General features: G+C 41.9%; 2 protein-coding genes across 2 annotated transcripts; both read right to left on the bottom strand.

Moving 5' to 3' along the window:
* Positions 1-443: 443 nt before the first annotated feature.
* Positions 444-5324, bottom strand: tmem168b (transmembrane protein 168b). Its single transcript, XM_083917116.1, has 4 exons — positions 3837-5324; positions 2898-3040; positions 2197-2471; positions 444-1811 (listed from the first exon to the last, which is right to left on the bottom strand). Exons 1-4 carry the CDS (start codon positions 4971-4973, stop codon positions 1264-1266), a joined length of 2103 nt encoding a protein of 700 aa, XP_083773242.1. The 5' UTR covers positions 4974-5324; the 3' UTR covers positions 444-1263.
* A 1459-nt stretch (positions 5325-6783) lies between these two features.
* On the bottom strand, positions 6784-14773 carry samtor (S-adenosylmethionine sensor upstream of mTORC1). The gene is made up of 5 exons (XM_083916682.1): positions 14584-14773; positions 11068-11209; positions 10337-10465; positions 9815-9929; positions 6784-9541 (listed from the first exon to the last, which is right to left on the bottom strand). The coding sequence occupies exons 1-5, from the start codon at positions 14741-14743 to the stop codon at positions 8909-8911; spliced, it is 1179 nt and encodes a 392-aa protein (XP_083772808.1). The 5' UTR covers positions 14744-14773; the 3' UTR covers positions 6784-8908.
* Between the last annotated feature and the right edge of the window lie 111 nt (positions 14774-14884).

The raw sequence follows: 14884 nt of genomic DNA, 5'->3' as shown, positions 1-14884 counted from the left end.
TAACCATTCAAACAAATATTCCATTCATGAGGCCAACCGGTTGAACGAGTACATTTATCAGATGAGATTGTCATGGCACTCCTTTGAAATTGAGTAGCAGACACTTTGGCTCTATTTCGTTCACATAATATACCAATAGCAATAATCAGAGTCACGTCAATTTATCTTTCTTAAATATATATATTTTAAATTCTGATTTTACAGGTCAGTAAATTACTAAATTTTCAAGGAAAGTTTCCTGTAAAGTAACTATTTTGGGTTGTTACTCAAATGCAGACCACGTCATTTTTATGAAGGGAATATTACATAGATGTGTCTTCTAGTGACACATGAAACTACCTGTTTGGTTTAGTTTATGGCTGATTGTATCCAGTGAAGAGCCCATTAAAATCATGATTTAAGCAGTGAAGTCCCACTTCTCCTTTATTGCATAGTTTCACCCACCTTTAACCTGAATAATCTTGCATAGCCGAGTAAACTGTGATAAACTCCAGGAAGAAAATGGATCTTGTGTGATGCGTTTCATTCCTGGGGTTTATCATGACATAAATACTGTAATATGCACACATCTCTGTGTGCAGTGCATTCCTCAGTACAGTTTTAAACTCTTTCTGGACTCCCTGAAGCAGCTGGAGAGCATTTAAAATCCTCCCGAAAAGCTTTACAAAATGCGGTTAGAACAGTCACAAAGCAGTGCGTTGAATATACTCAAAGCTTGGAGCATAAAATGCATAGTGTAGTACACACGGGTGTAAAAGGAATCATTTCACAATCAAAATACAAAATATTACTGTAGAAAATGCTCTAGCTGAAATGCTGCTCGTGATTTATGCCTGAGATCTTTCTCTGAAATTGTACCAAGGTCACTTTGGTTAAAAGTAAAAAGAAAATCAGCCTATTGACGCTGGTTGTTCTTTGGCGATTTTTTAGTGAAAGGGCACAAATGTTCTTAAAATCAAGGTGGAATCAGATCAGTAGATAGGATGCAAAAATGTGCAAAGTAGATTCAATGTGCTCAGTCTCATCCCACACACTGACATATTTGTTTGAAAGGAGTGTTAAGATCTCTAAATCAAAGGTAAAAACACACAGTAATAGAAAGTTTTGCAAAGAATATAAAAACTGCTACTAAAAAAGACTGTCCAGTCAGTAACTTACAGGATTCTAGTTAGCGGCATGTTAACAATCCAATAGCTGCCTAAATCCAGGGTTCAAGAAACTCGTTGACTTTAGAAAATATTCTGAATATATTTGTTCATATTTCTATGATCTGACCAGTTTGAAGCCTTGGCCAGTGTCCAATATCGCTGGTGGAAACCAGTTCAGTTTAACCCTCTTAAGACATCGCAGGAAGATGCTACAGAGCCACAGCACATTCAGACCGCCGCACCACAGCGCCAACTGGACAACTGGGTAGGTCATCCGGGGGAAGTACATGCGCCAGTGGTTAGTAACATCACTTCCTGTCGGCAGGTGCAGTGTGTAGTCGCTCCAGTATTTGGAGATGCCGTAGGCGGCAGAAACTGGCCTGCCCCTCTCAGACCACTGGATGTTGCTGTTTGAGTTGCAGTTGTACTCCACCCACTGAGAGGTAAAGTCTCCGAGCTGCGGGGGGTCCTGCAGCTCGATATCTGTCACTCGAGCAAGTGTCGCTCCCTGCACGGCCACATACAGACCCTCCACCTTCTTTACCTCCTTTACCCACGGCAAGGAGTTGTCACAGTCGAGCACCAAGATGAGGCGTGAGCAGAAGCCGCCGTTCTTCTCCCTCCACCACTCCAAGATCTGATTCAGGTGAAGGGTGTCTCCTCCTGGCGATGAGCATAGAAAACAGCTGATTAAAGATCATACAGAAACATATGTATGAGGAATGTAAGATTCTGTAAAAAAAAAAAAGGAAAACCAGTGACTAAATAACCCATTAAGTTATTCAAATATGATGCCATCACAGCATGCAACCCGAAAAAGAGAAAAACATTTTCAGTGAAAATACAGAGCTCCTCTACATGCAAAGCAACAATATTGCACCTAATCATTAACCTCTGAAAGCCCAAATTATGATAATAACTATTCTACAATTAATTGTGCAAACTAACTTGCATTTATGTTACTATTACAATGATCAATTAATCAACCCTTACTAATCACAACTGCTTCAACCTGATGCCCCTCTCAACTGCCAGAGCCCCCTCTCACCTGCCAGCACCCACTCTCCAGAGCGGTGACTGTGACCGCTGTAGAAGATCACATAGGTGTCATGGCGAGGCCCGTCTACTGTGCGAAGCTCCATAAAGGATTTGATCTTGGCCTGCAAAGCCTCCTGTGTCACCCCGCTGCTGGAATAGTCGCAGCCAAAAGTCTCAATCAGGTGGTGGGCGAAGAAGCGCTGAACGCTGTTCAACATGCCTGTAGAGCGCCTGTTCAGCTCCTGAACCTGGTCTGGAGGCAGCAGCATGGGCTGGCCGTCAGGACTGCAAGGCAGACAAAAATAAAACAGAGGAGAAAAGTCACTGGATTATGTCTATTTAGATCAGTCATTCAGGTCAGGGGACGTCAAATGAGTCAAAGACAACTTCATGAATACACAATGACTCACAACTCGTTGGTTTTATTCAGCACATATTGCAGGAATGTAGCAGTTGTCTGCCTACAAAATGTTAATTATAGATTACCTTTTAAACTTGAACACTGTGGTGAAGAAGCACAGAATATATGCCACAGTTTTGTGACAAGAGGCACTTGAAACAATATCAGGAATAATACACAAAATGTTTTAATATTTACCTCTTAGAACTGCCATCATTTTTTTATTGACTAATAGACTGGTAAGGCCATACAGTATCTATATCTCGCTGGCAATTGCTTCCTACTCTCAGCAGGTATGCATTACACACTACCTGCAGTAGTTGGTGGGGATGACCACTGCGTAGCCCACACAGGTTCCTCCCAGGCTGTTGCCGAGCTCATGGAAAAGCCCATGGAACAGAGACTCCAGAGGCAGGACTAGCAGGAACATGCTCACAAAGATACTGCTGGGGGCCTGCAGAGCAGAGCAGAGCCGTGAGTCAATTAAATATTGGCATACTGTACACTCCACTAACAAGATTGGGACCTGTGAAGGACAATACTGTGGAAGAAACTCTAACATTAATCTGGATCTGTATAAATTCTGCAACATTGTAGCAGAATATAATAAATCTTCTCAGACTGTCCCATAGTCCAAACCTGTGGTTCGCCACCGGGGGCTCGGGACAAGATGTAAAACAGGAAACATCCATTTCTGCAATGTAAAATTAAATTTACTTTCCTGAACTTTATCAAATCTTAACTTTTTTTTATTTGAATTGATGGAAAATCACAGATTTGATCAACTAGCAATGAGGAAGGGGTCCCGATTCTACCCTCATTTTAAGGGATCACAGCGAGCCAAAAAGGTTGGGTGCTGCTGGTCTAAGAGAGCAAAGAAGAAATAAACACATTGTTGCTCTTGAATTCTACTGGACATAAAGACGTGACAAATGTGTTTGTTTTTTTCTCAGAGGTCGAAATATTTTGTCCATGTAGAATAAAATAAGAACTGGGAAATAAATAGCAGTGTTCATGTACTGTTTTAGCCCTGTTGTGCAGAATATTGTCACCCAGCAACTTCAAAGAATTCATGGATGTGCAATTTGCCTCCAGATGATTAACTGCTGGTACATACTCAGTGTTGTAAATCTGTTTTTGTGCTCACAATAGTTCCAAATTTGTGGCACATTATATGAATAGAGCCCTGTGCTATTCAGCTGATCTTGTATCGCTCTATAAAAGTAGATATATGTTGTGGATGCCCCTACCTGCCAACAAAGAGCAGCAACAGCAACAGTCGACACCAGCGAGAAGAGCACCAGGCGTTCGGAGATGAGGCAGAAATGTCTCATGCCCTTCGAGGCCATGACCTTGTCCAGGCCGCTGACACCTGACCCTTGGGACAAGCAGAGCCTCTGGCATTCACTGAGCTTGGTGTGAAAGCCCCACACTGTGATGACAAACACCATGTGGCAGATGGCCCAGAAGAGCACACACAACACAAAGCCTGGGATGGTCAGGTACCACTGGTCCAGGTCTTGCAGCTTCCGAGCTGCCAGAACGATGAAGGTCACCTCCACCACTAACAGAGGCAGGAGGGAGAGCCGGCGCCACAGGCCCCGCCACACCAGGAAGGGCTGCCACCGTTCGGTCACAGAGAGACCACTGAAGTATACGTCCAGCAGGGGGTCGCAGATGAGCTGGCTGAAGAAGCAGGCCAGGGCGAAAGGGTTGATGGTAATGTGCAAAGACTTGAAGAACAGCACGGCGGTGATGACAGCGAAGCACGCCAAGTTGGGGAGAGCCAGGAGCGCCTTCATCCGGAGGGCAATCATGACCGTGGCCAGCGCCACCACCAGCACCATCATGCTTAGGGACTTCTGGATGAGCAGTGCTGTGCTGGCGGCGGCAAAGCCCACCAGCTCCAACCGCTCAGCGGAGGTGAGGAAGGCAGGACGGTACTTGGTGCATCCCAACAGCCTCTCCAGCAGCGCCCACAGCGTCCTCAGTGTCACGCTGGCCAGCAGCAGGTAGTTGGCCGCCTGTTCCTTCACGTTGCTCTCCAGGGCGGGACTGCTGAAGAAGCACTGCAGTCCCAGCAGAAACCCGAACCACAGATGGAGGAGACCGAGGCTGACCCTCTCCATGCTGCAGTAGTAGTAAACTACACTTGCTATTCCGAGGACAAGCAGAGCCAAAACGAAAATGACAAGAAGAGTGGTCTCCGAGCTTGTCTCCCATCGGGCATAGAGCCCCAAACACAGGGCGAGCAACAGGTTGAGCCCGGACAGGTAGCCCAGCCACCGGACAGAGGACCACATGCTCACCTCTCCGTTGACCTCCTCCAGCCGGGTCATCGCTGCGTGAAGGCAGTGGCTGACACAGTAGCGGAGAAAACGACACATTTTGATACGAACCACTAACTACACCAAACAAAAAACAGGCACTTTGCTGAGTTAGAGTCGGTTTGTTGTCCGTTATGACATCACAAAACGGAGTTTATCCGGATACGTTTTACAGAATCTTTGGTTTAGCTAACTAGCTAACTGAGTAGCGGAGCATCTTTGGACCGGTCAAAGTAAACAGGAAGAAACATTTACATCTTGACAGTCGCCTGTTTGTGTTCTTATCATCTGATGTCCGATACGGGTTGCAAAGGTCGAAGACGCAGCGCCCTGAAACCAGATGTCAACAGTATGAAAGGCATATCCGTTGGAAAAGTTTCTAACGTCAAAAGTTTTTAGGAGTCGGTTGAGTTAACAGGCGCCATGACGTTGGCTTCGACTACGGCAAGTCCTAAGGGTCAAAACTGCTTTACCAAACGTTAATAGCCCTATGAGTATATTAAAATGATTCAACAAGATTTTAAATGTAACTAATAAGCAACAAAATATTATATATATATATATATGTATATGTATATATATATATATGTATATATATATACATATATATATACATATATATATATATATATACATATATATATATATATATATATATATATATATATATATGTAAATATGATGGGACTATATGAGAATTAAATGCATTTTGCCACTTGTTAAGTTCAGTTTTTTTTAAATGGTTGAGGTCGGAAATATAACAATATTAAAGAAATAATAATAATAATAATAATTAAAAATTATATATATAACCGAGGAAGCTGTTACCCTAGAAGGGGTGAGATGTCAAAAGAAAAAATACAAATATGTTATTCATGTATCTCTATGCTTCTAAGTTGTGTATTAATATTTTTCTGCATGACCTCTGTTTTATTTGTTACCTGTTCGAAATAATTTAAATCAAATCAGATCAAGTTAGTTTGGCTGATATATTGTTTATATTTGGTTTATATAGCAGCATACCTGATTTCACAAATACACCATTTTAGAAATCCATATAAAACTTGATTCAATACACGTTTAAAAAAAATACCCTTAACTGAAATGATTTTAACTCAAGGATAAGTTTTGAGCATAGTTTCTTTTTCCAGAGCTTTCAGTCTCATCGCTCATGGAACTTGAGTTAAGATCTTTTTTTTTTCAAAGGGTCGAGAGTAAACTTTAAGATTGAATAATGTTTGTGTTTTAACTAACCAACTGGGACCAGCTCTGTATTTCTGTTCATTTTCTAGATTTGAGGGGGCAACTCTAACTCAAAGTTGTTCCTGCAGCACTTTAGTCAACATTGCCCAATTAAGCACTGTGTTTAAAATATAAGAAAAGGATAGGGGGGCAATAGCCAGGAATTGAGGAGTTACAGTTAAAGTCTCCCAAATGCAATAAAATAGTGTGTAAAACTTTCTCTATATATCTGTATTTTTTCACATTTTATTTCTAGTTTCTGTATCTTGAAATCTTCTGTAAGTTTCAACACATACTGTACATATAATGAAGTAAAAAGAGGTAAGGCCTGATACAGGTCCCTGCTTTGTGCTGCTCCTCATGTTGGCAAATATTGACTGTGTATCTAAAGACCTGTCAATCAACAACCTGCTTGATCTCCCGAGTTACAACTGCCTCTTCATATCTTCATAAACACAGAGCAGTATTTCGAATGTTCAAAAGTAAAAAGGTGCAATACGCACAAAAAACTCCACAGACACCTTATATTTTACATTCATTTATAAAAGAGTAATACAACCATACTAGAAGCACACATTGTTCTGCATTGTTGAAAATGTTGATAATGATGATGAAACAACTCATGCAAATGGGCCAAAAGAAACACTGGAAGACAAATGCACCTATAAATCACAAAACTTCAAAGTCTGAATATGTGCGGTACTGTGAAATGTTTGTTTTTCTGTTTTAACAGAGAAGATATCAGCAGACAGGGATGCGCATTAAGTGGAAAATAATATGGAAATGGCAACAACACAGTGCTTTATATCAACACTAGAAATGATTCTTGTTATCCATTAGTATGACAAAGGTGAACTGGACACCTAGTATGTACTGTTAGGCCTAAGAAGCTTGATATCTTTTTGTTAAAAGGTATGAATTTCATTTTCTCCAGGGGCATGAAAGTCTGCTTGCAACATACAATAATGTGAACAAAGAAGGCACCTTAGACTTACTGGTATTATCTAATGGGCCCATCATATTGGTTGTAAAATTGTCATCATAGGAAAATAATTGCATTTTGTGACACCCTTTGGGATCAATGATAAAGTGCCACTGACAATAACACATCAATGTAAATTCATTCTTTCATTCACACTGACAAACCCATCAACACCCACACATTTAGCCCGTTCAGGGACAGGCAGGAACACACGCTAATGTGTAACATTATTAACCATCATTTCAATGGGTAGTGTCTTTAGCTAAAACCTCCCTCGTCAGACACAGCATCTACTATTGCTAAAATCTACCGTTTCTCATCTGGTTCAGAGGTTCTGTATCACAAAACAGCATATTAGTGCAAATCTCTTCTGTTCAAGTGAATTTTCTGTGAGGAGCTCAGATCTGGATCTTTTGGGAGGCAGAGTAGTTAGGTTGCATTCACACCAAATCACGCATTTTGTTTCAGATTAGAGCAGGGTTGTGCGGCAGTGTGGAAGTGTCATGAATCGTCGGTTATGTGATTGGCGGCTGCAGCATGATGTTGGGTTTATTTTCTCCAAAAAAGATGACTCTTTTTTTAACTTTTTGCTGCAAGGCTGCTGCGTTTTTCCCCGTCGTACCCTACGGTCCCCACTGCCGCAGCCTAAACGCACTGCACACATTCAAATGCACGGGAGGATTGGTGTTTTTGCCATAACGCCTGAGTTGGTGTGAATGCAGCCTTACTGTAATTTCACATCAGTTACAAAATAGTTTCAAAGGATAATGGTGCTTTAAAGTCCATCTGATATGTGTTACCGACTTGCAGTTTTGTACTATTTCTCTGCTAGAGAACAAAAATATATTGGAAATCTAACAGGAGATAATTCAGTCTTAATATTTGTGAGGACAATGAGGAGGAAAAAAAGTCTAATATCTACTTTGAAACACTCGTACGTTGTTACACAATGAGTAAACACAGTTACAGTTTCACATTAGTAAACCTAGTAATAATCCTACCGTATGGTTTTGAAAATGTTTAAAATGCTACAAATACCACTTTCTTGTAAAAGATACACAAATCATTCAGAATGCCAAGTTAAAATGGCATTGCCACACTTTACACTGGACGACACCAATGTTTGACTGTTGAGAATATATATTTCAAAACAATTAACTTTTTTTTTGTCTTGGAAAACTAAATGCACATCAAGAATTTTCTGAAAGTCTAGCTGCATGACTCTGATAGAAGCAAGCGTACCAGTCCAGTCGTTCCATCTCAGTCTCTCCAGTGCAACCAAACTCCTGTCAGACTGCTGGTATTACTGTATTTGTCTTTTGTACTAAGCAGCCTGCCACATTTGCTTATTCAAATAGAGAGAGACACGAAAGAATGTAGACAAGCTTTTGCTATTGAAAGCCGATTGGAAGATGGTATTGAAATCAAGGATTGAGGAGTTTAGATATCTTAAGGGCATTCACTTCCCAACTCTTAAAAAAGCTAGATATTTATCAAAATATATCCATCTTTGTGTCTGTGTGTGTATGTGTATATGTGTGTGTGTATGTGTGTACTCTCAGAGGAGTGTGGATATGAGAAAATAATCTGTAAACTTCTCTCTTTCACTCTGTGCAAACTGCATTGTTTTAAGGAGAGGGAGGAAAAGTGGGAGAAGAATGCAGCAGGTTAAATTTGGCAGCGCAGCAGTTGAAGGGGAGGTGACAGTTACGTAGGGAAAGAGAGGGGGAGAGAGGGAGAGAGGGAGAGGGGGTTTATAGGCTGAATTAGCCTAGCTCTGAAGCAGGATGGGATCTTCTAGCTCATGAAAGCCAGGCACCGAGCTGCTCTGGCTCTCGCCAGAATCTGAATCATAGGGCGTGTCAGGTAGCTCTGTGAAGCCCCAAGCCATCTGGTCATCCTCAAACTCGGAGCGCACCTGCACAGGCACGTCAACACACTCTTCCTCCTCATTGGAGTGGAAGTCCTGAGGGATGTAGAGCATCTCTGGGTAGTTGCGTGACACCAGGTCGCTGGTGGTAGCCAGACAGACCTTACGAAAGGCGATGAGATGCATGTGGGAATACTTAATGTATTTGTAGCGCTTGAAGCCAAGCGACTCAACTGCGACACGCCAGCTGCGCATCATGAGGGCATGGCGGTTTTGGTGGGAGGAGTCGGGCGTGATGATGAGCAGCAGGCCGTGCAGCTCCAGCAGCTCATGGGCCTTCTTACAGCAGATCCAGCGCTGGTATGGTGAGGGGAAGTAGGACAGGAGCAGCGAGAAGACCACCACGTGGAAAAGCTGGGCAGGAAGCGCGTCAATGGGGTTGTGGAGCTGGCGGAGGAAGGCCTCTACTGCGTCACTTGCCAGCTGGACAGGCTGCTGGAGCTGAAGGTTGAGGAAGTCACACTTGTACACACTCTGCAGGCGAGAAAACAGGCAGAAATTCTGATTTTTCAAATGGTTCTGATTTCTTCTCTTTTTTATGAACCGTCATTGTCATTCCGCCTACGTAGTTTCTCTAGCTATTTGTTCCACTTTCTGCAGAATTTGTTCACAAAGTACACTGATGTCCCTGCATGAGAAATTTCAGTTTGCTCTGTAATGCCAGCACAGAATCAACAGACAGGAAAACCACATGCATTTAATTTGTGTCAACGAGGATAAAAAACAAGAAACTAAATAACCACACACCTCAACTGCAGGCACTATGTCAATACCAACTGTAAGAAATTCATCAAACTTCAAGAAAGGGTTGAAGCAGCTTCCCACGTCAAGAAGGCGCATTTTCCCCAGCAGAGAGCTAGAACTACAACACAAATGTGGAGGTATCAATGTCAAAACAAACATGTGACTTTTGCACTCAACAGTGCTTCTTTGTTTGTAACAACAACTTAAATTTGAATAAACATGATTTTTTCCCCCCACAACATCACATGCAAAGGCCCATTACATCGCTTCAGTTTAACTTTCTGACTGTTACACTATGATATGCATGTTCGGTGCGCTAAAAAATATAAAGATACTTTTGATGAGGAACAGGGTCCACACAATTTGCAAATATGTTGTTTTTAATAAGAAACAAAAGAAAAACAAACCTATATCATGATAATAGTAATAATTGTTTTTTTATTTGTTAAGTAACATCCAGCCCAGTAACTGCCATAATTTTTCTAGGTAATGGGTAGAGTTTAGTTGCTCTAGCTGTGTGCTTACCTGGGGTTGGTGCTGTACGGTTCAGCACTTACAGAGGCTGCAGCCAGACACGTGGCAAGCATGGCACTTTTCTCATCTTTTTCTAACATTCTTTTCATCCCGCCGTCCAAAAAATATTCTTGACAGACACTGTGAAAGTGGAATCAAAACTGCTTAAACTTTACTGTGACATTTACATGTTATAAAAGCACATCCTACAGCAGAAACAAACATACGGCCCTAGGGCCAGAACACGCCTGCCAAAGGGTCCAATCCAGGCCACTGGAGGACTTTGCAATGTGTCAAATGCGCAGAGAGGCACCCTATGCTGGATATGCTATTATAGATTCCACATGGTTAGAGAAAAGTGAGAAAAGTGGACAGAAAAATTGATTGAGGTAAATGGGAGGTCTGTGTGCTCTTTGAGTTCACAGCATCTTTCAGTGGTCGAGGAATATAATATTCAGCGCCACCCTGACTGGAATAAAGTGGAAAACTGAGACAAATTGTTAAAATTGCATTTATTTTCAGGCAGTTCATCATCTGTTTTTTAAATAGATTCTTCATTAACTATGGATGTTTCAGAATGCACTTGTACTTCTCTGGCAGACTGAGATCAAATTGGCCTGTATGTGGCCCATTAACTTAACTGAGTTTGACGCTCCTGTCTGTTCAGAGAAATCACACTTCACGGTCATGAGGTCTAAACCTAGCTAAAGGACTGGCTGAAAAACATTTGAAGTCAGCTGTACCTGCGACACCATTCAATGCGTCCCTCTCCTTCGTAGCTTTTAGTCCAGTGGTTGTCGGCAAGATTCTTCATGGCGAGGGCGTACTCACTCAGTGTCTGCTCGTCTTCACAGTGCTCGCGCCAGATCTTGTCAAAGTCACCCACTAAGAAAAAAAAAAAATGAATCAAGACAAAAACAACACAAAAAAATAAATGACAGACCTCACAATTTAGAGGAATCAACTGAGACATTTAAAGTTAGCTTAAGCTTAGCTGAAGGCCTATTTTTATCTTCTTTTAGCCTGACATGTCCACCTACAGCATGCAGCAAACATTCACAACCTACTTGCCAAATTTGGTCGTCCCCTTTAGCACTGAAACATGTCAGTGATTCTTTGAAAAAACCTGCTAAAAAAGCTCAGGCGACATTTACTACAACATTGCCTACATGTTCACTCGTCTCTGCAAGCATGGAAGTGAAACGGTTCCTCTAAAAATCATGCTCAAATAGCCATTTCATAGATACAATAAAGTCCACAACAATTCCCTTCAGCACATCTTCACAGTTTGCAGCCTGCAGCATACACAAACAAGCTGATAAGAGAGAAATCCCATGACCTCAAGGAAAAAACTCTGAATCAGATTTGCAGAAATGAAAGGACAACAAGAGGAGTGGTGGTAAACAGCAGCCCTCTAGAAGCATGACTACCGTGATTCAATGCCAAGCCTACCAGATCATGCTTTACTTATTAACCACTCATGAGGTCTGCTAGCAAGACGCCTTCTCTGTGCAGTTACAGTCTACAAAACAACCGAGTAGTATCTCTTACTCTTAATATTTCTGATTCATTCCAAACATGACTTGAAAACACTGTCTGGTATATGTGGTGATCTTAAGGTGGAGAAGCAGGACTGATCCGACATAAACAACAGCAAAACCTGACCTCTTTACTATTGCTTACTACTGATAGTAGAGAATGTTGCAATATTTGCTACAGCACAAAACTGATTCCACATATTTTACTGAAACTCCTTTTGATGAATGGGTTTAAAATAGTAAAAGTTGTCTTGTTAAGAGTCTTCCCTTTCTGTAGTTTGCTTTAAGATTTGAGAGCAGTGAAATGGTCAAATGCATATTTTTGATTCAGAAGCAGTCATACGAAACTAACCACCCAGACATTCAAGCAGTAGGGAACCTCAATCATGATATTTGTGGTTTTTATACTTGCAAAGTCAAATAAACTCAATAGCCTACAAACTACTTTTTGTGTTCTCCTTCCACACAGACTCCAGTAGGACTATGCATTTTCTCCTGACGATGGGATCACACCTGCTGTAACACCAAAACCCTACTTCCTACCCTCCTAGTTCCAGCGCCCTTGATCGGACAACAGCCATCTTTCTCTGCCTTCATTTTGATCTTAACTACAAAGCTGTAAAGTTTTGTGCCTGAATCTTGCACAGTTATCGGGCCAGGGCCGTAAAGCGGACGGCCCCTTCCCTACTTCCAGCCCTGTTGCTTGGATCACACCCATATTTAAACTTAGTCCTCATTTTAATCTCAACTACACATCTGTAATCACCTGTTAGTGACTAAATCTGTCTACAGACATATCAAATACTCTGTGACAGTAGGTGTCCACACACACACACACACACACACACACACACACACACACACACACACACACACACACACACACACACACACACACACACACACACACACACACACACACACACACACACACACACACACACACACACACACACACACACACACACACACACACACACACACACACACACACACACACACACACACACACACACACACACACACACACACACACACACACACACACACACACACACACACACACACACACACACACACACACACACACACACTTTCAACTTCAAGTGCGTAGCAGGAATAAACCCCTCTGTCAGTGCTGCAAAAGAAAGGCAATGAAGATGCTAAGCACCCTGACTGACACTCAGATGTCACACGTCAATGTGGATGTGAAAGGGTTTTTCCAAACTTCCCATTTTACAATTTTCTCTTATCCAGATGACTCATAATAGTAAAGAAGACATGTTTTTGTTCTCAGGACAGACAGCTATTGAACAAAATTTTGAAATCGGATACAGACTTTACTGCTGTAAAAAGGATCCATGATTTTATTTGAGTCAGTGGAACACAAGCACACGAGAGAATGAAGGCAAATTTTGTTTTGGATTTTTGCATCTGGAAGGATTGGTTATTGTCATGCAAATTGTGTTTGCAAAAAGTTATGGGCTTAAGTGAATACGGAAGAGGTAAACGAGAGCAACATCCAAGGTGAACATTTTGCCAGAGATTTCATTTCAGCAACACAGTATCATTAAGTAGTGACTTTATTTTAGCCTTTTTTTTTACTTCCTCAAATTTCAAAAATAGAAGCAGATCTGCCCTACAGTGGTATTTGAAGGGACAGTTTGGATTCCCTTTATTTAAAAGTAACACATTGGAAACATTTCTCTAAAAAGTAGAAAGAAAGAGTAAATACACACTGCCTCAACAGGTGGTGTCAACAATGAATTTCTAAGTGATGAGCGATTGCCTTACCATCTTTAAACATGTGCAAACCCCTCACTAATGCCACACCTCCCGCCATACCAGGTATTGGCAAAGGAAATCGCATGTAGCAGTCATAGGTCAACCAATTGTCATTTTGTCAATGAAATATGCCCCAAATTATTTACTAAAACTTCTACTATACGATATATCTAAATTATATTGTGTTGTATGAGCCATACTGTGCACTCCTTCATGGCTGACCATTCACCTGCTTACCACCTATTGGCAAGAGGTCAAGCTCAATCTCTATTCCTTTAATTTAACAGTACCAGCCCTTCCTATCCTTTCCTGCAGTTCGACATATAAACTGACTTTAGATCCACTCACAGAAGCTCTATGGCCTCTTGTGTGTAAAATCTGCATCAGTGGATCTGTGGGGCAATTGAAATAAGGGATGTAAAAAGTATTAACTTATTTAGGGTATGCTGTCTGGGTCAGAAACAAGGTTAATCTGGTTGTAAAAGTTGGACAAAATGTTTGCTCAGTCCACAGAGTAACCATGTATTGGCAATAAAAAGGCAATAGAAAGTAATTCATTGCCAACAGATAGGCTCTGTAAGTGTCTCTTATTAGTAACCCATTACACTAATGCACAATGGTTTTTGAGAGGAAACACTGTAAACACTAGTGACTTGAAGTGAACGGTAATAGCATTGGCAGTGTATTTAATGTTATTGTTAAGTAGCTTAAAGGCCTTGCTTGCTGAATGCAACCCTCACTGCGGTCTACCTCCATAACAGCTAACGAGACTCAAAACAACACCGTTGGATATAAGGGTTACCGAGGATAATACACTGTTTTTAACGGGGTTAGTTAGTTGGAATGAACTGATTTAGTATTTGAGAGCTTTAGCGTTAGCCACCCGGCTGCAGGGCCACAGAGAGACAGAGGGGCCCACTGAGGCTGCTTACTTACCCTCTCTATATTTCCTGCGTAGTTTTCTGTGGACGTTTTTGACGACCCCCGACAGCTTCTCCTGCTCCCTCTTGCACGGGGCTTCGTCTGGAATCGGCACGTAGAACAGCTCCGTGTGGTTTTCCGTCTCCCCGGTCTCAACATTGTCCCTGAGGTCCATAGCACCGCGCCGCCGATGCTGCTGCCCTCGCCACAGTTGCTTCCCCTTTTTCCCCAGCTGCAAACCGACCGGTGAACCGGTGCACTGCCCAACAAAACGCAAGCGGATTGGTTGACTTTGACAGACATGCCTCGGAACTGA

Source organism: Echiichthys vipera (assembly GCF_963691815.1).
Source record: "Echiichthys vipera genome assembly, chromosome: 7".
Classification (NCBI taxonomy): Eukaryota; Metazoa; Chordata; class Actinopteri; order Perciformes; family Trachinidae; genus Echiichthys; species Echiichthys vipera.
The sequence above is the reverse complement of the archived record's forward strand: the minus strand, read 5'-3'. Positions and strand labels throughout refer to the sequence as shown.

What these genes read in the sequence shown, in the direction of transcription:
- samtor (XM_083916682.1), bottom strand. Translation starts at nt 14,743, where the DNA reads ATGGACCTCAGGGACAATGTTGAGACCGGGGAGACGGAAAACCACACG. An exon ending in CGCATTGAATGGTGTCGCAG is followed by an intron (nt 10,466 to 11,067) that starts GTACAGCTGACT and finishes CCACTTTCACAG; the next exon opens with TGTCTGTCAAGAATATTTTT. An exon ending in CCGTACAGCACCAACCCCAG is followed by an intron (nt 9,930 to 10,336) that starts GTAAGCACACAG and finishes TTTGTGTTGTAG; the next exon opens with TTCTAGCTCTCTGCTGGGGA.
- tmem168b (XM_083917116.1), bottom strand. Translation starts at nt 4,973, where the DNA reads ATGTGTCGTTTTCTCCGCTACTGTGTCAGCCACTGCCTTCACGCAGCG. An exon ending in TTGCTGCTCTTTGTTGGCAG is followed by an intron (nt 3,041 to 3,836) that starts GTAGGGGCATCC and finishes TCTGCTCTGCAG; the next exon opens with GCCCCCAGCAGTATCTTTGT. An exon ending in ATCCCCACCAACTACTGCAG is followed by an intron (nt 2,472 to 2,897) that starts GTAGTGTGTAAT and finishes TCTGCCTTGCAG; the next exon opens with TCCTGACGGCCAGCCCATGC.